The sequence below is a fragment of the Lepisma saccharinum genome, chromosome 3 (genome assembly GCF_977018435.1).
Source record: "Lepisma saccharinum chromosome 3, izLepSacc3.1, whole genome shotgun sequence".
Lineage (NCBI taxonomy): Eukaryota > Metazoa > Arthropoda > Insecta > Zygentoma > Lepismatidae > Lepisma > Lepisma saccharinum.
Window position 1 is genome coordinate 108,136,146 of NC_139231.1, and position 22,226 is coordinate 108,158,371.

Sequence of the window (22,226 nt, forward strand, 5' to 3'; positions counted from 1 at the left end):
TTTGAAACACAATACTTATAGAGCATGCAGACGGCTGTAAAAAAAATTGCTACATACCTAGTTTCCTTCCTTAATTGAAACGTGGTTTATTCTTCATTATACATGAGATCAACCACCCTGGGAGTCGAACCCAGGATCTTGTGTGGTAGTCAGACTCTTTTAGAACGTCAGTATGTTGGACATTTGGTCGATCAGTCGATCCTGATCCATTGTTTCCAGAGGAAGACAATCTGGCAGCTTTACATTCGACATTTCACTCGCGATGTACGAAAACGAGATCACAAACACTTCGTGATTCTATCTTCTCCGGTTTACAGAAGTTAACCACCGCTTTGGACCACAAACCCTACTTCAAACCAAGCTCCAAACTATCTGACAGCCCATCAACTCAACAGATAAACAGACCGCTTCGATGTTTCTCCGAATTTTCAGAATGTGGCCTTTCCCTCCTTTGCAGGGCAGGTCATTAGCAGGAGGGTTGAGTGCATGTGAGAAGAACCGCTATGTCATTCATTCCCGCGCCCAAAAATGGACAAGCAGAGAATTTTGTTCTTGGAATTTGAAACGCATGGGGATATCTTTTCTTAACCATAAAATAATTAGCCCAGAAAGTCCTAGCCACCCGCGGCTAAATCTTCCTGTTTGTGTTGTCTTTTCGGCGCCCATTGTGCCAGTCCAGATGGAGAGAAAGTACGGGTTTTGGGGGTTTCTGGATCTGGTGTGCAGCAGGGAGGAAAGTGCATTTTCAATATGTCTCTGACTTCCCTGACCGGGACGGACCATAAAACCATTAACTGCATCCTCTGCCAATGCATCTGTTTGTGTTCAACAAGCAAGAAACAGGGAAATAAGAAATGCCATGCTTGGGATTCGTGCTACTGAAAATTGAAGAGGTGTTTCAAACTGCAAGCAATATTTACTGAAGAATTATTTTGCAATATTTGTAATCAAAGTAAACAGTTTCCCGGGGCCACGTGGGCGTTTGCCGGGGCCAGTGCCCCCGGGGCCTCCTTAACGACGTCCCTGCCTGGTCAATACCCCGAGTGAATCTCTTCATCAATAATTATTGTTATTTTACAATAATAACTATTATAAGTTATTAAAAATACACCAATTTCAATCCAAATTTATTGTTATTATTACATAAATCGAGAGAATCAGTGAATATCAAACACAACTGTTGCCGATTATTTTTCTTATAGCCTATTTTGTATTATTTTACAATAATAACTATTATAAGTTATTAAAAATACACCAATTTCAATCCAAATTTATTGTTATTATTACATAAATCGAGAGAATCAGTGAATATCAAACACAACTGTTGCCGATTATTTTTCTTATAGCCTATTTTGTATAGTTAGTGTAGTGAAAATCATAGTTATTGTAATTTGTTATTAACTTTTACACAATAGTTCAAAAATGGCTTTAACATTTTGTGGTAAATTTTACTCAAAGTTTATATTCCGTGACCTCTAACAAAGAAAACTGCAAGTTTTGGAAGCTGCGGATCCAGTTATTATTTGGATTATTAAATGATAGAATATAAAAATATAACTTGGTTCCTCTATTATACACTAAACCTTTTTCGATGTAATGCAGTCTTTACTGTGGTTATAACTTTATTTCTGCTTTTGACATTAAAAATAATATTTCAATTTGATATCTGTAGGATTTAGGGGGGGCTTCAGCCGCCTTAGCTCTCCCCCTGTGGCTACGTGCCTGGATAGGCTAATCGGGACTGCACCTAGAGTTTCAAGTGGGGCCCGAACCATCATGTGCATCACAGGGTATCGAATCCGGGGCCACTCGATTACAAGGCGACGGCCACAACAACACGCCATTGATGCATATTGTTAGAAAAATGCTACAACGGGAGAACGAGAAAGAGGATTTAGAAATGAAGAAAGCGGGATGAGTAAGAATCAATTACTTAACCAGACAAAACTGGTTAACTGGCCAACCGTACCGGCCGTAAAGAGGGGTCAGGGTGCATCACCATAGGCGGGGGGAAAGGAGGTACTTGCCCCAGGTACTTGTGGTTTTTAGAAAAAAAAATAGCTTCTAAAAACGGCGTGGATTATGATGTAAAAGTCTTTGGATATTTTAATATTTTTTTGCAACTCATTTCCGTTAACTCATTGATATAAGGGCCGGCCTCCGTGGCAGAGGGGTTAGCACATAGCGCTACGACGCCAGGGGTTCGAATCCCGGCCTGGGCATGGGTGTTCTTCGTGAGTTTCTACATTAACTTCATCATATCATCGCCCATCCTCATCGCAATTAGCCTAAAGTGGCAGAAATGCAAAGTAAAATAAACCAAACCATCCAAAATAATTATGCTCCTTCATAAGAAATATTTTATCAAATTGTCGACCTAAAGAGTATTACTTTGCGACACATTATGAATCAACTGAAGTACAGTTCATAGCTAAAATAACAGTAGTCAACAATTCATTACCGCGTACTTTGACTTTACTTTTCGCAGCGTGAGGTTCAAGAATTGAATTAGAAATGCCAATAAGCAAAGGCTTTGGCCTCTACACCAAGCTTCCACCATTATAAGAATAATTGTGCCAGAATAAAAACATACCAATGGGGCAGTGGCGTGGCGTGACTTTTTAAAAAGTGTTACCGGCTATCAGTACGACATTTATGCCTGCTAGACGTTATTACAACCCCCCCCCCCCCCTTTCGGTAAAGAAAACATTTCTTCGAGCTAGATATTTGTTCATTTCGTTCTTGTTTTGCAATCAGCACAGTGATTTAGCTACAAACACTCCTAGAAAGAACTACCACTCATGAGACAGTTACCACAAAAATCCAACGAATAGTGGTAGACCTCTGTCAATTCTTCATCTGTCTCCGTTTCTTTGCAATGAGCTGCGAAAGGGAAGAAGAAGAACCACACTTTCCTCGGGTCACTTTGACGTTTGTGTGGTGAGCACTGAACAGACGACAGAACTCGGCTCCTTTGTGGAAGGAAAACCCAGCTGTACGTACTACTGTTGCCAACTTAGTATTTTGGAGCAAGGTTTGTCCAAATCACGAATCACACCAAGGAACTATATTTTCGTCTATTACCTAACTGGTCTCAGTTGTAGTTCAATCCAGCCTTGGCTCTGCAGTCTACCTCTAGTTGCTTCACAGAAATTGTATTCCTATTTAGGCGGGATTTAGCTCTTTTCTACCAATCCGCTGTGACAACACTGGCTGCTCCGGTGGGTCTGAACGGCAACAGGGCCCCTTAACAGGTATATGAATAACCCCATAAATTCCTTCCCCGCTCTTTCCTTGCATTGGCGCCCTCTTCTCCCTTGTTGCCTCTTGAGGGTAGCGGAACGACCTCCCTCTTCGCTTCTGTCGGCTGCAGAAAAAATGTCCTAGGCAATACTCGACGGCAACGGGGTTCATTAACGTATTTAACAATGTTGTCATTTTATTGAAACAACTTTTTAATTCTTTACATTTTGCTGTTACCGCACGCCACGCCTCTGCAATGGGCAAATCTTGAGAAAAATAATTTAGCCCGACCTGAAGTCTTGGCAATACAACAGTGATGATTAGTCTGGAAGTGGAATACTGGTAATAATACCAATCTTGTTTCTAATTTCGCAATGTTTATGGACTTGGTTAACTGGCCAACAGTAACGGCAGTAAAGAGGGGTCATGGTGGATTTTCAGGGCTATTACAATTCAATCGTTAAGGGTACTCTTGTAACCTCCTGGGACTTGAGGAGAAAGATAATAAAGAAATTTTTTATGATTTCACAAATGTAACCGTTATTTAGCAAAATAGTCCTGCCACTAATTTCATAGAATGGAAGACCTGTATATTCTGCCCCCTTCACCAAAGTTAGCCTGCTAGTTATGCCCATGCGGATCACCTCACACACAATTGGCTGCACCCTATTTCTTTGCAAGAAATATAATATAAAAAGTAAAGTGCTCCCCTGTGTTTTGCAACACGCAAGGCGTATCGGGGGTGTAGAGTTAGGGCACCACACTTTCTTGATCACGGCTAAAGGTGGGGGTGATGTGATCAACACCACGCCCTGGTCGCCTTAACCCACCCTGTTTCCTCCAGGTACCCATTTTATACGACGCTGGCTGGCCGCGGGAGCCGGTTGAACAGGTGGGAAAAATCCCGGTTCTCCCACGTCGGGGATCGAGCCGGGTCTCTCCCATGGTATAATATGTATGTATAATAATGGCATTAATATTTAATATACAAAATTTTATATTAACTTCGGAGATTTTCTGTGTACACTCTCTCATCATTTAACCCCTGGAAAATAAATGTCAGGCTAAGATTGTAAAAATTTATTTCATTTCAGTCGCATTAATTTGCCTATTAATTATTAAACGCAGGTTAAGACTGGTACAGATCGATGCAGGTACGAAGCAGTGTTTTGGGGGAGGTCTTACTTGCCCCCAACCCTTATTATATATACAGTAGGTTCAAACTTTTATGACAGGTTATGTTACATGATTACTTATATATCTTATACATATTTTTTTTCACATTTAAAAATATCGCATTACTTTCCATTTTGTGACATTTTCCCAAAGCAGCCTCCCCGCCTTCTTGGTTCCTTTGTAAGTGAATGCCTAGGGCTGTTGCCCCCTGAGCCCCCTAATTCTGGGACTACTTACCGATAGAACATTTTCTCTTTAGTGCACTTGAACAAGATAAAATGAAAAACAATGTTATCATTAAAAAAATAGAGAGATTTGTACATGATATACAGAACTTACCTTACACGCGTGATATACGTTGTTGATGTCACCACGTGAAACTGACTTCCTTGTGCTTTTCTCAGCTGCAAAGTAAACGAGACAGCGTTTGCAGCCAGTTTCAGTCACGTGACAATCCGAGAGAGAGGCTAAGTGGTCGAGGAGATGAGTGTTGCCAACTTAGCTCACTTACAACCAGATGTAGACCTTTTGCGCACTGCTCTAGATTTACATGTTCTTATATTACGCCATTCTCCTGCAACTTTACGCTGATTGTTACGATGATAATTAGATGAAGCTCGAAAACACATAAAGGATTACCCATACCCGGTCCGGGACTCGAACCTCAGTGGCCAGGCGATTACTCCCTGGGCTTGGCCACTGAGGTAGCTGTCGGTAGTGGAGTGCCCAATAGGAGTGGTGAGGGTCACAACTCCCTTTACCTGGAATTCCAAAAGAACAACGTCAAATGTTGGTGAAAATCACAAAATTTGGGAGCGTAACATTTTTAGTCCTTTCGAAAATCATGGGCACACTACTGAATATCAAGTAAAACAATGTTTATTCTTTATATTATTTCACATACGGGATACTAGTACTAAGGGTTGATGTGTGTAAGGGAGGGGATACGCCCTCTATTGTTTTTGAGAAATTAAATACGTATTTATTTCCGTTAGAACCTACAACAAATGCAACTGTTTATAAGACCCCCTGAAAATACCACAATGGATTTCCTCTCGTATGATACTTGCACCCCCCCCCCCTATTTCAATATCAAATTCATGAGTTCGTTTCCGGCAGAAATATCGTCGCATTGTAATCAAGGTGTCGCGGGTTCGATACACGGTGTAGGCACGTAGTGGTTGGGATACCACTTTAAACTGTAGGTCCAGTCGTAGCTGCCACTGGCACTTATAGAACTTGAAAATTCCTCCATATTTTAAGTACCTACGTTTTTCTTTGTCGTATGTAGTAGCGTCGCCACTGATTGGGCGAGAATGGGCTCTAGCCCTCTGGAAAATGAATGTCAGCCTAAAATTATATATTTTACACATATAATTTAATTTCAATCATAATAATGTGAATTAATTATTATGAGGAATTGATATTTAATTAGAAGTGAAATATACAGATTGTTGCAAAAAAATATAACTTCAAAGTGAAGCTGTGTTTTGGGGAGAAATGCCTTTTATACCCCTGGAATAAATTCCTTTCTTGTCTCTCCCACCCTGGAAAAAAATTCTGCAGACTCTCATGCCTACATGAGAAATTATCCGAATCTGTGCAGCAAGATAAAGAGAGAGGGAAAGCTGTAGAAGAAAAAGAGAGAACGTAATAGAGTCAGTGAAAATCTCAAAATAGAGATAAAGACATGTTGACAGACAAAGAAATAGAGAAATAAGAAAGTCAACAAGAGGCAAAGAAAGAAAGAAATAATAGAGAGAGAGAGAGAGAAAGAAAGAAATGAGAGAGAGAGAGAGAGAGAGAGAAGAATATGAATCTGAGTAGTCCAGCCAACCAGAGCCGAGCCCACCTGAAAATATGTCGTCCGCGACGCAAAGGCAAATACTTCATTACGCCACTGTTCATTTGAACTGAATAAGGTACATTTAAATATGATAAATTCGTTTCATGCTTAAATTTATACACGGATGTTAATTTAGAAGGAGGAGGGCCAAGTATTACAAACACTTGAATGGGTAATATTAACCTTCCCATACAGATACGTACGAACGAATAAAATATGCAGAAATGCAAACTTGTATCCAACATATTACATCTGAATAAATGGTGGTGGAGAAGGATATGTAGCTCCCATAAAATCCAGCAGCGAGTTTCGTTTTAGCTCTTTTATGCGATTGTGTTCTGGCAACACTGGAGGTGGCGCTGAAGGCAGGCGCGGGCAGTTTCTCCATAGGCTGCCCCTCGGTTGACTTCAGATCTATGAAATTGAGTTCGAGATAGCTGGTTGCCGCTCCATAGCTCGACCTTGAACTACGAGAGGAGCAACACTGTCAGTGTAGCATTCCCTGGAAGTTTCAGGCCCCCTTTCTGCTTCTGGACGTGTAACAGTGCGCACTGCTAATCTGAAAGCAAATCGCAAGATGGGTGAACAAGGTAAGCTCCAAAAAAAGCATTTATATATTGCACTGCACACCGTTTACACTGACGTAAGGATCATAGTATACGAATCCAAGAGTTTAGTGTGAAAACTGACACAAACATATCACATTGACTGTTCTAATTGCAAGGGTGTTGAAACCGAACTCGGTATTTTATTATTTTCTACTACGCCAAAGCTTTTGCTCGAGACCTTGACACCAGTGTTGCCATATGCACACCAATTACGTGAATGTTGTGCTTCCGTGCGATTCATTATGCTGTCCCAAAAGTCGCATTCCGTGTGTTTGGTGCAAAAACGAGATTCACCAAACGTACGTACAATGAGGCTGGTTTGTTCGGTGAGAAGCGTCTGCTACTTTGACATCGCGCGTGCTGATGGATTCAAACTGCACTAGTTCGGAAAATATATTATAATTTTAGCAGATAGCGATATGAAGCGACATCACAAGATAAGCATGCCTTAACCGTTCTTAGAATGTGATGAAAATTAGTAAGAGGTCATTATCATTACTCTAAATTCCATGTAGGTCACTGAAATTAAAAATTATTTTGTTATCGCGAATTTTAAAACGCGTAAGAAAATTGACATTGGGGGTTGAGACCATGGGTTGAGGCAAAGGTAGGTGGAAAGAACGAGCGCTTGTGTTTCCAGGAAGAGGAATGTCTGCACTATGCGTCCAGGTCCAGCTCGAATTACGTTGCCAGTGTTGAGAGCTACAGTGTTGGCAACTGTCAAATTATTTACACGGCAATTCAAGTGAAGTGTTTCACAAATTTTAAAAGTTAATTCAATAAATTGATGGCTGTTGAATAGAAATTGGAGTGGAAAAAAAGTGTCTGAAAAAGGGACTACCTTCTGATATTTGTAAACATCACAATCTAAATCCTATACATTGTACATATTAAGAACAAAGAAACTTTTTGTATTATTATGGCACTTTATTACATAAACATTGTATACATATTCTTTCTGTTGTAATGATTCTGATTGCACAGCGTAATTTCTATCTCCAAACTGATATATCTTCTCTCCCGTGAGTGATAAAATTAAGGAAATAGGTTGGTATCACTTTCTGTTGTTTCAGAGTTTTTCAAAGTGATCTTGTTTGGATGCTTTGTAGTTGGGGAAATAATTTGTGAGGGAGTGAGTGTTTGTTGCTGTTGTTTGTGCTCTGAATTAATCGAAACGAACATGAATTTGGGAGCGGTTGATACGGCGAAGTGCGGGTGTTTTACTGTTTGGTTGAGTTCGGTTATTAAGTTCACTTTTTGCACAGATAGGTTAATCAGGACTGGGCCTAGAGCTTAATGTAGAATTCGAACTGCCGTTGAATATGCCTCAACCGAGTATTGAACCCGGGACTAGCGATGGCCAGATCCGGATTCTAAAATTTTTCGGATCCGGATCAGTTTGGCCATCCCACATGAGCGTTTCTTTGGAAAGTATGAATGTGTTTATAACATATTGTTACCTGCTAATATATATAATTATATAACACTGCATATATTATAATGTTTTATTTTAATTTGTAAAACTGTAACTGTAGAACAATTGTATAATTTTTGTATATCATTTCTATCTTGTTAAATGTGTTAAAGGTTTCATCCTGGAATTGAATGTCTCACATTTATGTATGTTTTCATTTCCAATACATTCGAATGAATACATATTCGTTTCAATGGCATTTACAAAATCACCTCTGACATTTTATGTTAAACAAGTCAGATTATTTTTGTGCACGAGTGTGTTAACCGATGCTTAGCAAAGTATTTTAGGAACAACACTTGAAAAAATCTTGTAGGACTAACTAATGAAAAATTTCTTTGTAATCGAAGATCATAATACCTTTTAAGGTGTGGTAATATTAAATGGGATTGAGATACGAAACTCTCTAATCCGGATCCGGATTTTCGGATCGGATCCGTTTGGCCATCCCTACCCGGGACCCCTTGACTAAGGTAAGACAAGAAACTCCTCGCGACCTCACGCCCAAGCCGCACGTAGGGGAGGGACACACGTAAGCAGGGTTGGCAGTGCATACGGGCCAAACTGTCTACGCAGAACGAGAAGAAAAGTAAGCAAGATATTGAAGTTCATCAAAAAAAAATGTTTTTACAGTAAAAAAAAAATACACAAGAAGTGAGATGTTAAGATAGTGAATTAAGATAGAGCATACCTGCATTATAAAGTTTAGTCGCTATCGGTTATGTCTTCTATGCCACTCATGTCATCCTCGTTGATGGGACGATCTTCCAAGGAGCTATCATCTTCCAAGGGCCTATCAACGTCAGAATCACTGTCGTCGGCAATATTGATAATGAGTCTCTCTGTTGCACTATCGATTAACGGTTCTGCCTTGAGATATGCATCCTCAATTTTTTATAACGTGATTTGACACTTTTTTCCACGCTGAAAGTGGTAACGTGGCTACAAATTCTGTGCACAAATTAGTAGCTGATTCCACAGTAAACTTCACGTTCTTTTTCGAAATGTATTGTTTCATGTCTGCCCATATCAGTTCTATCGGGTTAAGATCTGGGTGGTATGGCGGTAAACGTACAACAGAATGACCGTATTCTGCTAAGATGGAATCAATTTTGAACATCTTCAAACGGGGTTTGTTAAGTTTCACCAACGAATACAATTCTGGTTTGAACATGTGTGCGTCAAAGGGGATGTTGTTTTGAACTAGCCACCGAATCATAGTATCTTTTCGGGAGGAGGAAGAAGGCGCAGGATTTATTTGTACGTTATGGTATGAGGCGTTGTCAACAACAACCACACTGTTTGGTGTCAAATTTGGGATCAACTTCTCTCGTAGCCACTTCTCAAAATTTTGGGCATTCATATCATGGTGGTAATCGCCAGAAGATTTTACAGATTTGAACGTTAACAGTGCACCTGGAACAAAACCCTCTTCGCCGCCAGCATGTACAACAATTACACGTTGCCCTTTAGACACCGGTGCTTTGACGCCAGCCGCGGTTCCATCCACCCAAGCTTCTTTCTTTGTTGTCGAGCTGTGAAAATAAGTCTCGTCAACGTAAACAATGGGTCGCCCTTGTCGACGAAAGATTTTTATGGCTTTGAGGTACGATGAACGTAAACTTCTTATTTCGTCCTTTTCTATAAGCAGTTGTCTATTATTTTCTGCTTTTTTCCACTTAAACCCTAGGTCACGTATTATCTTCCGCACACACCAGACACTGCCTTGAAACCCTATTCTATGTTTCAAAACCCTTCGGATACCTTCTAACGTTGGCCTTTCTCCATCCGTAATGTGAAATTCGTGCACAACACGCCTAACAACACACTTATCGAACTCGTCTATATCAGTCTTGATTTTTCGGCGAGGTCGTGTTTTATGGGGCGTACGAAAGTGCTTCTTCAACGTAGTGCATGCTTTACTTTCTATTACAATTCTTCTCACACTGCTGAAAGAAACACCACATGCGCGAGCCACCCTCCTTTGCAACTGTTTTTCGGACATACGAACTCCCACCTCGTCTTTCATAAATGTATATACATTATATACAATTTCTCGCCCTTGGCTGTGGATTACTTGCCGTCCCCCGAGTTTACTTGCTTTCTCTGAACTGCAAGCTTCCATGATACAAGTACACTGCACACAAAATCACACACAAAACAAACACACACTTTAAATTAAGACAAGGAAGTCGATCACTTTGTTTCTTCGTGCTCGCACAGTATTTATGACGTTCGGCAACCCTGCCTGTGTGCATGATAAGGGGAAGTTCGCGCATGCGCTAGCCGCGTTTCCGACCCAGCACACGGGTGGGAGAGTTTCTTGTCTCACCTCTTCTACTCTACAAGGCGACATTACCACTACGCCATCGGGGAACCCAAAGAGGTGTATGTATTATTTAGCAATTTATATCTGCTTCGTTTAGCTCGAGGGAGAAAAGTGTAGAAATGAAAACGGTGGAAGCGAGGCGACCAACATCCGATTTACCTGACTTTAAACAATTATCTCATGGAGGCTTTGTGCGACACTTACAGGAGTTTGGAATTTATTGTAGTAAATACATCGTCCATGCATGTGTTTCTCTTGGATGTCCCTGTGTCAGAAGCGCTACCTTAATATGAATTGGGGAGGGGAGTAAAATTTGAATCGAAAATTATATATATGTATGTCTCTAATCGCTTGCCTCCTTCGATAGTCCAGCTTCGCTACTGCTGCACGCAGTGGAGTGCCCAGGATTTTCGGAAGGGATGGGTTATGTATACCTTTTGTTGGTAGTCAGCTCTCATTTTGTCATGTTTTCCTACCTTTGGCGTTATTTTTTTTAGGAATACTGGGCGAAAGGCCTTGGGCACGCCACTGGCTGCACGGTAGCTACTATAAATACCACGGATGTACTACAGACAGTCCTGAGAAAATTGGCGTTGTTAAGTAGTCAAGCCAGGAACCAGTGTGCAATCACAGCTCAGAACTTCTCCGATGTCGACCCTCTTTCATCACGTAGCATTTTAATTTTTTAACGTGGCAACAGTCTCTCACTGCTATAAAGGCAGTTACCGCGCCTGGAGATATCGCGATTTCACTGTAGGGACTTGAAAAAAAGAACGTCAAATGCAAGAAAATGTGGCAAAATGAGAGCCGACTACTAAAAAAAAAAGTAGACAGTCCCTTGCTGAATTCCTGGGCACCCCACTGAAATCATGCTATTTCTCGGGTGTTTTAAATTTTCTCCGAATTGAATAGTCAGAAGAAAATATGGGTTGAATATTAAAAATAAAATAAAGTAGTTTTCAGAAGGTTCTTGCGCTAAGAATACAAGATAAGACCATCCATTTCAATACACTTTTGGTCCATAAGTGAAGTGGATCTCCAGTTTAAAGTGAAATCCGATCCACTATGTGCTTCCACCTTTTATCGAACCCGGGATCCCATGATTACTAACATACGACGATACGTTACCAGTACCCCCTTGTGAGGTCCGCACTTTTGCTCGTGCCTGTACACACACAACATAATCTTGTTGTGTCTCTTATATTCTATTAATCCTTGCACGGCCCGTGAGGAAGAAAGCAAATTCCAAATATTGTATCGCTATCTTGTAGTTATTTCTATTTCACCATAAAGTTATGCTTGAACAAAGGGCCAGCGCTTGCCCTTGTAATACCACATAGTGTGACTAATTCATACCTTGTATTACAGAATAGCAATTTTTTCTTACGTTTCTTACTGACGTTGATCGTCATTGTCTTTCGCCTGTGCTGTGTGCCTCTCGCGTTATCAGGAAGCAAATAAGGAGAGATATGGCTTGTCTGCAGTTTATCTGTCTGCAGATAGCCAACACTGTTGGGGAGAGGCATTTCCTTATGTGTTGCACGTATTGCTGCAAACCATTTAGTTGTTCCAGTGGCGATTCCTCCATGTAGGAAGTGAGGAACTTCCTACAGTTTCATTTATACTTATTTCCAATTTTCTACTTCTTAATAGTTTAATGAGCGTTATAAAATTTTGAGCGCAATCGAGGTTCGTTACTCGACTGTCAAGAGTCAATGATGTGCTAGCTATCACCCGCTCGTTCCAGATCTGTTGCCCAAAGACGACGTCTTTGCCTGCCCCTGAGGGACCTTTCTCGTCATCCCACAGGCAGATGGGTGAGGGGCAGTTCATGGGAGGGGGGGGGGGTACGCGAGGGAGGTCCCGTGAGTTCCTCAACAGTGATGCCAACTCTAGCATAATGGTTCTAAACCTATCAAAATTTGAACTTCGTTGGCACCTAGCACTCTGTGTTTGGCATAATGGAAAATCCAGCATCACCTCAAAAACGGGCGTCCTTGGGAAACAGAGAAATTGAATTCTAATGAAGATGTTTTGAGGAAATATTTACTTTTAAGAAAATCTCCAGATCTTGTTTGTACTTCTCCAGCGGACTTGTTCAAACAAAAGGAAGTATGCCGACCAAGGGAAAAAAGCTTTTACAGGCTCTGATCCATCCTCTTGTTTTCATCTTTTCTTTATCCTCCCCGATTTAACAAGGGAGGAACATTTCATAAAAGGAAATCGGTAGAAAGTTGGAGGTCACAAATAAAACAAATGGATGCCGTTACCAGTCATGGAATTTTCTTCAACTTTTTTCAAGCAATATGCTAAACCCACTTTTTTTTTCTTTCTTTTGAATGGTCGAAATTCTTAACGTTGCTAACTACAATAAATAATGAATAACTCAGTTCACAACTCCAAAATAGCAAAATAAAATTGAACTTAAAACTACTACAGTCATCAGAAAATGATAATAAATTAATAATAATTGTATAATAATAATAAACCCTAGCATAATTTTATTACATTTAGCGTAATTTATGAGTTGAAACAGCACGTTTTCTTATCAGAATATTGGTATTTGCATTTCTGTTCTTAATCCACACATGACAGGCAGGGAGGGCCTGCAGCTAACATTACAAATCCAACGGCTAATCCAAGGTGCAGGCGATACATGTCACTGTGTAATTGAACGCATTTTTGAAAACTTTCCTCGGTCAGTTTACCATAACTTCCTACACCCCAAAAATTCCGCGAGTCGCCACCGAGTTGTTCTTTGGTATGTTTGTTACCTTTACTTTTTACATCAGTAGTGGTCAGTGGCGTGCCGCGGAGTAGCAGGTTCACACACCCCTTCACCTTTTCCAAGTTTCCTTAAAAAAATCTTAGAATGGAGGAAATTACCATAAAATATAGGACTGGCTTCAAAATGAAAGCACAACTCCACTTTGAAGAACGGACCTCCCCGATGGCGCAGTGGTAGCATCGTCGCGTTGTATTCAAGGGGTTCCGGGTTCGATACCCGGTGGTGACACACGTATAGTGGTTCGGATCCCACTTTATACTCTAGGTCGAGTCCCGATTACCCTTACTGTGCATAAAGTGGACTTAAAACGCCAAATCAATCAATCAATCAACTTTGTTGACCGTATTCCCCAGTGCGAAAGTCCGTGCTGATATTCCAAGTTACGAATAAAAGCGAGAGAAATCAGCGACCCCCCCCCCTCCCCCAGCTAGTACCAGAACTTAATTTTAGGGTGAAAATTTAACTTCTCCGATATCGACCCTCTTTCATCACGTAGCATTTTCATTTTTTATCTTAATTTTGATTTTTAGACGCTGTACAGCAGCAACGCCCGTCTCGTTCTCGACAAATTTCAAGGCTAGATCGAGCAGTACGATGCTAATAGAGGTGAGGGGCCCCACCATTCCGAAAGGTGGCTGGCTGCCTTCCAATTTTTAGAAAAATAAAATATCTTGACACTTATTCGTCACGATTCTACAGTAAATATTCTGCATTGACTTTCGAACCTCTTGAGAAGTGTTGTGCAGCCTATCTGCCACTCCTCCCGGTTCCTCGGATTTAGTATTAATTGAATTAATGAACAATGAAGTCCACTTTGTTCGCATATAGGCTAACTGAGACTAGACCTACAGTTTTCAAGTGGATCTGAACCACTGTGCAGTGTGCCTCCATCGGGTATCGAACCAGGGACCTCTTAATTGCAAAGCGACGACGTTACCACTACGCCATCGGGGAGGCCTGACTTTATTATTGAGACAGAGACTTGTCTCCCTGTAGAGTTCGAGTTTTGTTATTTAGCGTCGCTTTTCTTCTACTTTTGGCTAATCGCGACGATGAGGATGAGGGCACGAAGAAAAACCATGCCAGGCTGGGTGCATTGTGCTGACCACTCTGTCACGGAAGTCTGCTTATCTCCGTATCGTTTCTAGCTTTATATTTTCGTGTAGTTTGTGCGATTTATTAGATTGTTACCGACTTAAAAACTCCGTGGTGCAACAACCCTTTCAGACTCAGTACCTGCCGAGCAGCTTTCATTGTGGAACGGCATTGTCGAGTCCCGTTTATGCTGCGTTCTGACTTTAGAAACTGTGGTGTAGACCTCCTTTGTTACTCCAGGCAGCACTCCGATTCTTCTCACGACGCAGGATCAACACAACCGACATTTTGGATCTCTGATCGAACCCGGGACCTCTCGCACCAATGACGACAGCCCTAGCCGGTTCTCAGTTACATACCTGCTTTGTTTTATATTGGTAACTTGTTGGTCCAAAGGGTTACAGCTTCTCTGCTCTTGTCCCCTCTCTGCCATTGTCACAGAGTTCCTTGAACTCTTTGGCGAAGTGGTCAGCGAAACAACGCAGGACGGCTTAAGGGCCGGACGACTGCCCGGGGCGCCAAACCGGGTCGGTCCCCTTGAGTAGCTCCAAATAATTACATAAGCGTTGGATTTATTGTTCACAAGAAAATAGCAATTTAAGCTGAGATCACTGTTATCTTGATGTCATTGTGTAGGTATTAAATAAACACGACAAGTTAAATCTTCAACGTGTCCTCTATCTGTTCACGTGTTTTTCTACGCCATCAGAAGTTTGGTATTCCCAAGAGAGCAAGTAAATAATATTCCAATAAGCGTAATGCTAAGTTTTCTCCCTCTCAGGGGGAGGGAACAGTTTAGGGTCTTCGCGTCTTGCTGCACACAAACTGTGTTCCTCCTGCTCTTAAATGTATTTTTTTTAAAATAAGGCTATTATTTTTCGTATTTAAAACCGGTAATATATAACATGGTTATGTTTTTATTGGAGGAATGTGGAAAAGTGGGCTAGGGTAGAGATAGTGGGGCAAGATGGAAAGTGGGGACTTGCTAAAACTCCACCTCGCCCTTGTGAAACTTTATCTTGAGGAGCCCCAGCCGCGACTTCTGAAAGATCGAACCGTAATGAAGCATGGATGAATCCGTGTGCTTGTTCGTTCCTACACCATTTCACCAGCCACTATTCATTCTCATCTTAGCGATCCTCCAGAGATAAGAAGTGGACGGAAAATAACAGACATATAAATAGCCTATAAATTATATGAGGCACCATTTGCAGAACAAATTCAAAACTCACAGTCCATCGGTCTGACAAGTTTTCTGTGTTCTTTCTTGAGTCAGTTGAAGGGAATGCTGGGATGGTAACTGTGCCATGGACATTCTACCCATCCCTTTCAAGTTACAATCAAGTTACCATTACACACATAAAGGAAGTAAAATAAACAACTCTGTCCAGTTGCTTCCTTTTTACATCTGTTATATCTTGAAAGCATCTTTATCCTTTCTACATTTATGCCTTCCTTCCATACAACTTTCTTCTAACTCTAAGTTTGGAAGAAAATGGTAAAAAAGCACTAGAGATGGGGGGGGGGGGGAGAAAGACATTCTTCAAATCGTCACGTAGGAAACTGAGTTGGTGGTAAGCATATTGGTACAATTTAGAACGTTTGCCACTATGACCTTTGCCTTCAAGCATACAACATGCCATGATTGCAGCACAATATATTTCGCTTTTGCCTACCAACTTATCAAAAGATTGCATCAGACCTCTGTTCATGCCTCCAGTGGATGATGACCTGCACTATTTTTTTTTTACCCAATTTCGAAAGACAAAACTTGAAATTTGATAAATATGGAAAGGTAAGTCTTTTGATGAAATGTGATTAGATGAAGAAGCTAGACAACGTTTCTATTTTCTTTAAAATCCATTTTTGGATAGAAAACTACAGCGAAGTTTGCAATGCGAAAGTAGTCCTTTTTCCCAGGGCAGACACACTAATCGAAATTTTCCATCTTCCCAGGGCAGACTATAAATAAATGTGGTGCAAAATATAATATCTTTATCTTAAATACTAATTTCCTCAAATTGTAGTTCTCTTCAACATGTAAAAGGTAAACGTTGTGTTTTCAAGCAAAATAGTCTTGTAATTTTCTATGAAGGAGAAAACACTTTTAATGCAAGTACGAATATAAAATTAGAATACATTAATAATAAACCAATCTCCTCAGGTACCCATGGGTAGTCAAAAGAAATATTATGTCAGAATTTAGCTTTTTTTTAAAAAAAGAAATAATCTGAAGATATGCTTATTTTTAACATCGAATATCAGTATTCCATCAGTAGTTTTAAATGTCATCAGCAGATTGGAACTTAAGTTCAAATTTACAGCAAATAGGCAACTGAAATCAAGCCGGAGTAAAGAAGGAAATGGGAGGGGTGAGAGGGCTCTTCCTCTTGGTAGAAGATTCAGTTATCATTTTTAAATTCCTCTTTTCTCTGTACTATCGTCATAGCAACCACACACACACACACACACACACACACACACACACACACAAGGTCACACTAAAATTTAATCTTCAGAATGTCATAGGTCACCCATTTCATGAAGATATCTTTGAGCTAATTTCGAAACCCATGTAGCAAGAAAAAGATACTTATAACGTCACAAAGAAGATAAGATGTGACTGCTGTATGATGAAACTGATTTCAAAAACTGGACCATCTCTGTATTAATATTTATTGCACTCGTGCAGCATAGTCTGAACGTTGTTGGGAATCTTTGGGTTGTGTACTTCGATCTTTCGACTTTCGTTAAGAAGTACAGCAGGAAGTAAGTACCCTGTACATGTATATGATAGTCTAATGTAACAGATGCATGTTAACTCTGATATATTGATTTCATCATGCACAAACTGTCAATGTAGTGAATATATTATTTTGACTTATCTCCTGATATTATAGCCACCTCAATGAGTGACTCGCAAACTTACTGTAGAAGGTTCCGGGTTTGAGTCCTGGCCTGGACATGTTTGTTCTGTTGTGGGTACACCTTCATCAATTTCATATAATCGCTGTTCCATCCTCATAGTCACTGACCTCCGTGGCAGAGTGGCTAGCACAGTTTGCTATGCTGCCAGGGGTCCCAAGTTCAAATTCCAGTCTGAGCATGGGCGTTACCTTCATCAATTTAATTATATCATCACTCATTCTCATCGTTGCAATTAGCCAAAAGTGGCAGCAAAACGACACTAAATAACAATAATCAAATCAAATCATCATCATAGTCACATTTAGCCACAATTGGCCCAGAAGTGAAGCAAAATAAGACACACACATATTCATAAATAGATTGTGATTCGACTGGACCAGTAAACTTAATGGTCCAGATACATTTTAAAATACTGGTCTGAGTATTTCTTTACGAGTGCCCCTTCATCACTTACATCAAGTCATCATCCATCCTCATCGTTAATCTAAAGAGGCAGAAAAGCAACTTAAGATAAACAAAAAAAATATGTGCATGGTAATAAAGAACAGCAATGCAGAGGAGCAATAGAGCACCTGCCCAAATTACAGGTCTGCCTGAATATTCGGTTTTGCAACATAAGCATTTAACATGTAGCGGACTGGCCTCAAAATATCGTGTTTTTCCACGTAGACAGTTTTTTTTTTCTTCCCTGCTACTTTTCAAAAATATAGAAAATATATTTCTCATTGTGTTATTATTTACCAAACCTTTCTGAAATCTAAGACATCTCTTTCCACAGATATATAATATATTACATTTTATATGCAATTTCTCATATTTATGAATGTTTTTCTGTAACAATAGTTTCAAACGAACAAAATAAAGCATTGTAATATAAGTTGCTGAAATATATTTTCAATATGTAATTTTGAAATAATTAATAAACAATAACTTAAACACCTCCTCTCCAGATTCGAAATCATCACTAACTTCGATATCCAAAGCGTAATTCTTGTGAAGGATTTATACAATGTACATGTAAGTTGGTTGCAGTTTCAAAGAAGTGGTTACAATACATGTGCAGGTGACAAGAGAGATGTTGGAAATATAGCCCATCGTTCAGTCACAATATAAATGTATAGTGAAGGGCGGGCTCTGTACGTTACATGCCTTATTAGAAACTAGCCTGTCATATGTCTGGAATGTGTTAAGATATGAGTAAATTTTAATGTGTCTGTTAAGTTACTAATACTCATGATGTATTGCAGTGGAAGAATGTAAGCTGGGAGCCCTATTGATAGAAGGAAAAACCAAGAAAGTATATGATCTTCCTGAACTGCCAGGGCATGTATTACTCCAGTCCAAAGATAGAATCACAGCAGGGGATGGTGCAAAGGCTCATGATCTGGAGGGAAAAGCAGCAATTTCCACCAGGACCACAATCAAAGTATTTGAACTTCTTAAGCAAGCAGGTGAGGTAACTTATATGTAAAGTTTTTCTTTGTTGTTGTTTGTTTTGTAGAACTGTTGTCAGTTTTTGATGTTGAAATGAAATTTTATTTCTACATAAAAATTTCATCAGTTTGTTTTCAGTCCTTTTTATGCACAAATAGGCTAATTGGGACTGGGCCTAGAGTTTAAAGTGAGATCTGAACCAATGCATCCGCCAGGGATCGAACCTAAAATCCATTGATTGCAAGGTGATAACATTATCACTATGTCATTAGGGAGGCCTGTAATGTTTTTGGGGGAAGTGAAAAGATAAATTATAAACTTGAAACAGGACTGGCTTTATTTTAAAATATGTTTTTGGAAAATATTAAATTGTAAAGCAAATATATCAAGTTTGATATTGGGAAAATTGTAATGTAAATAATGAAAATCTTGTGAATAAGTATAGCAGGTTGAAAGACTTGAAGATGTGATCCATTTAAATCTGGACAGGTGTAGCAAGAATTAGAATTATTGATATATTTATGATTGGCTTAGGCATTTGACTCCTTTCTGGCAAATAAAAATCATGCTGACGATAACCCTATGAGTCAGTTTTAGGTTGTTGTAATTGCCTGAAGCTTTTGTATTCTTTTGTTTTGTAACTTGTAAGAGTCAACATCAGTCTTATCTTCAGAGCTTGATGTTAGAGAATTGTTAGCAGTCCAAAACCTGCAAGAAATAGTACTTTTTTTATTATATATCAATAGAAAAGCTGTAAACTAGCTTTAAATATAAAATGAAGTTAAGCACCTTTCTGAAGTATACTGAGTATATTCGAATTGGAGAGGAAGCTGATGCATGCCATTCCTACAGTTATCCATCAATCTACCCATTCCTGCTACAAAGCCTGATCAAACATCCCTCTCACCTAACAATTTGCACTCTTCCTGACACAAAATTCTAAATGTAATACTGGTTTGTAATTTTAAGTGGCAATATGTAACATTCTCCCGTTGTGAATTTACATTGTTTCGAACAATATTTTCACTTCATGACTTCATTCTATAATTAAATGAATAGTGCCTATTAACTTTTCTTGAACACAGTTTTCATGTAGCACTTGGTTTACAACATAATTTCAGTAATTGTGGATATTTTTAAGTATGTTAAAACAATCCATGAACCCAAAAAAAATCAGATTAGTTGCTTAACTGGAAGCACCAGTGTACTTAAAGTCACAATAAACTGGACACAAACAATTATTTTTATCTGACAGGAGGCTTTGGGCAAGTGCCCAAGTTGCACCTCCATAGCACTGGCTCTGCCCACATAATAATGGAAAATGTATTATTCATATGCAAGATATTGATGTATTATACAACATGACCCCCCAATAGCTCAAAGGTAACTATGCTTATTAGCATACTGTTGCAGCTGAATGATTTACCACATAATTTTTGTAGATACTCAATGCTTTTTCGTTTCAGGTTTAAAGACCCATTTTGTAAAGACTGCTGGAGAGACTGCTTTTATTGCCAAAAAATGTGACATGATTCCTATTGAATGGGTAACGAGGCGACTGGCAACTGGGTCATTTCTGAAAAGACGAGAGGGTGTTTCTGAAGGCTTCAGGTTCAATCCACCAATTCAAGAAACTTTTTACAAGGTTTGCACTATAACATATTCAAGCATTGAATGGATTAAATAAAGTAAAACTGTGGGCAGGAAGTATTGGCCACTTGTTTCAGTGCTAAGCTATACAATAAATTATTGCAATACTCAAAGCTTGAGAAAAATGCACTTTCCTTTTGTTTTACAGAAAGTTAAGCACTTTTAATTCAAGCGTAACAACGTAGGTATTGCTTTCTTCCAACATTATTTAGTTATGAAAAGATTCTCTTGGGCTAGCGACCAGGTGAGTTGTGAAAAAGATTCCAAGCTTTCGAGAACTAATGTCACTCTCATCTTCAGGGTAGGTGGTTAAAATTAAGTTATTTTATACACATTTGAGGAATGTTCTGTTTTACTGTAGATTGGTGAATTTCAGATTCAGCAGCAGTTTTTATGAGACTGCATTGTAGCTCAATACATGGATGTGTTGAAACTGAGCTTAGAAATTGAAAAACTCATTTTAGAAATGATAACTGCAACTAGTTCCATTTTTAGAAACTTTCAATATTAAAATTGCCAGGGAAAAGTAAATGCATAATTGTAAGAATACATAAAAAGACACATTTTAAGAAGTAGTCCCCCAATAGACAGTAACGAAAGTGCTGTATCTACATTGAACAGCTTTCAAAATGTTATAATATCCAAAACTACTTAGCTTTTTGTCCTTCGCTGTGGTCATGCAGTCTAAGACATCAGGCTTTGGGCTCAGGCTATGGAACGCATGCTGGTTCAAGTCTCCAACGTACAGCCTAACAACTTTTCTCCCGAGTTTCAGCCAGTGTATGGGACAGGTGGCCATCCACCATGATGAGAAAACTGGAGGCTATAAATGAGTAGCTTAACCCTGTCATGGAAACCTACAATAATGACTGCGAGCTCATCGAGCTCACACGTCAACCCGTAGCTGGATGGATGATAACCCATCCAGTAGCGTATACAGGATTTCTTCAAAGGATGGGGCAGGGGGGGGGAGGTATTTCTAAAAGTTTCTCCAAATTCACATTACCATTGTTTTATTATACTTTAATTAAATAATAATACTCATAATTAATTAATAAATTATTAATGCTTATAATTAATTAGTTGAATTATATTAAAAGTACAATATAAAAACATATATATACCATAAAACACTTACGTTTCATGAGTATCTGTTTTATGAAAACACAACGTTTTGGGATCCTACTGTTCCCTTCTTCAGGTTCTCATTCTAGGCCAGTATGATCACTACATAGCCACGTCAATTAAGACAAGGATTGAGGTAATAGGTAAAACTGGATAAAATAGGATAAAAAGTTGATTCCGTACCAACTGGCCCCATATATGTAAAACTTCATGTTCTAATCCTTTCCTTAAAAACTCCAAATACTAAAAAAGTCTGTAAAAAACTTTAACACACTAAACACGTTAAAAAACCCTCACACTGTGATGCTCACAGTTACGACGTATTCGGTAAATTGATATGGCGTCTTGCGGAATGCCGGAAGTTGCTCGGCTCTTGCCCTCACCCACTCCCCCCCCCCAATCCACCATACTATGTCGTATCTACTTCGAAATCTTTAACCTCGAGAGCCACGCTGTTCATGGCTGGAGTGACTTGAAAACCAATCTTTTTCTTACTTACGTCCCATCTCTTAAACATCTTAATCCACAAT

General features: G+C 39.5%; 2 protein-coding genes across 4 annotated transcripts in view; one reads left to right on the forward strand and one right to left on the reverse strand.

Moving 5' to 3' along the window:
• LOC145985950 (amidophosphoribosyltransferase-like) overlaps positions 1-4,850 on the reverse strand; it is a 50,694-nt gene extending 45,844 nt beyond the window's left edge. Inside the window, exon 1 of the mRNA XM_083120091.1 lies at positions 4,759-4,850. The gene's annotated coding sequence lies outside the window, so the exon portion shown is untranslated. The remainder of the gene's footprint in view (positions 1-4,758) is intronic.
• A 1,835-nt stretch (positions 4,851-6,685) lies between these two features.
• Positions 6,686-22,226, forward strand: part of Paics (PAICS bifunctional enzyme) — a 29,343-nt gene continuing 13,802 nt past the window's right edge. The window contains exons 1-3 of one of the 3 annotated variants that reach the window (XM_083119126.1): positions 6,686-6,855; positions 18,735-18,938; positions 20,364-20,566. In XM_083119126.1, coding sequence (XP_082975252.1) covers positions 6,843-6,855; positions 18,735-18,938; positions 20,364-20,566 — 420 coding nt within the window. In that variant the 5' untranslated portion in view covers positions 6,686-6,842. Of the gene's footprint in view, positions 6,856-17,200; positions 17,329-18,734; positions 18,939-20,363; positions 20,567-22,226 lie in introns of those variants that run through there. The other 2 variants (XM_083119128.1, XM_083119127.1) reach the window with 2 other exon arrangements.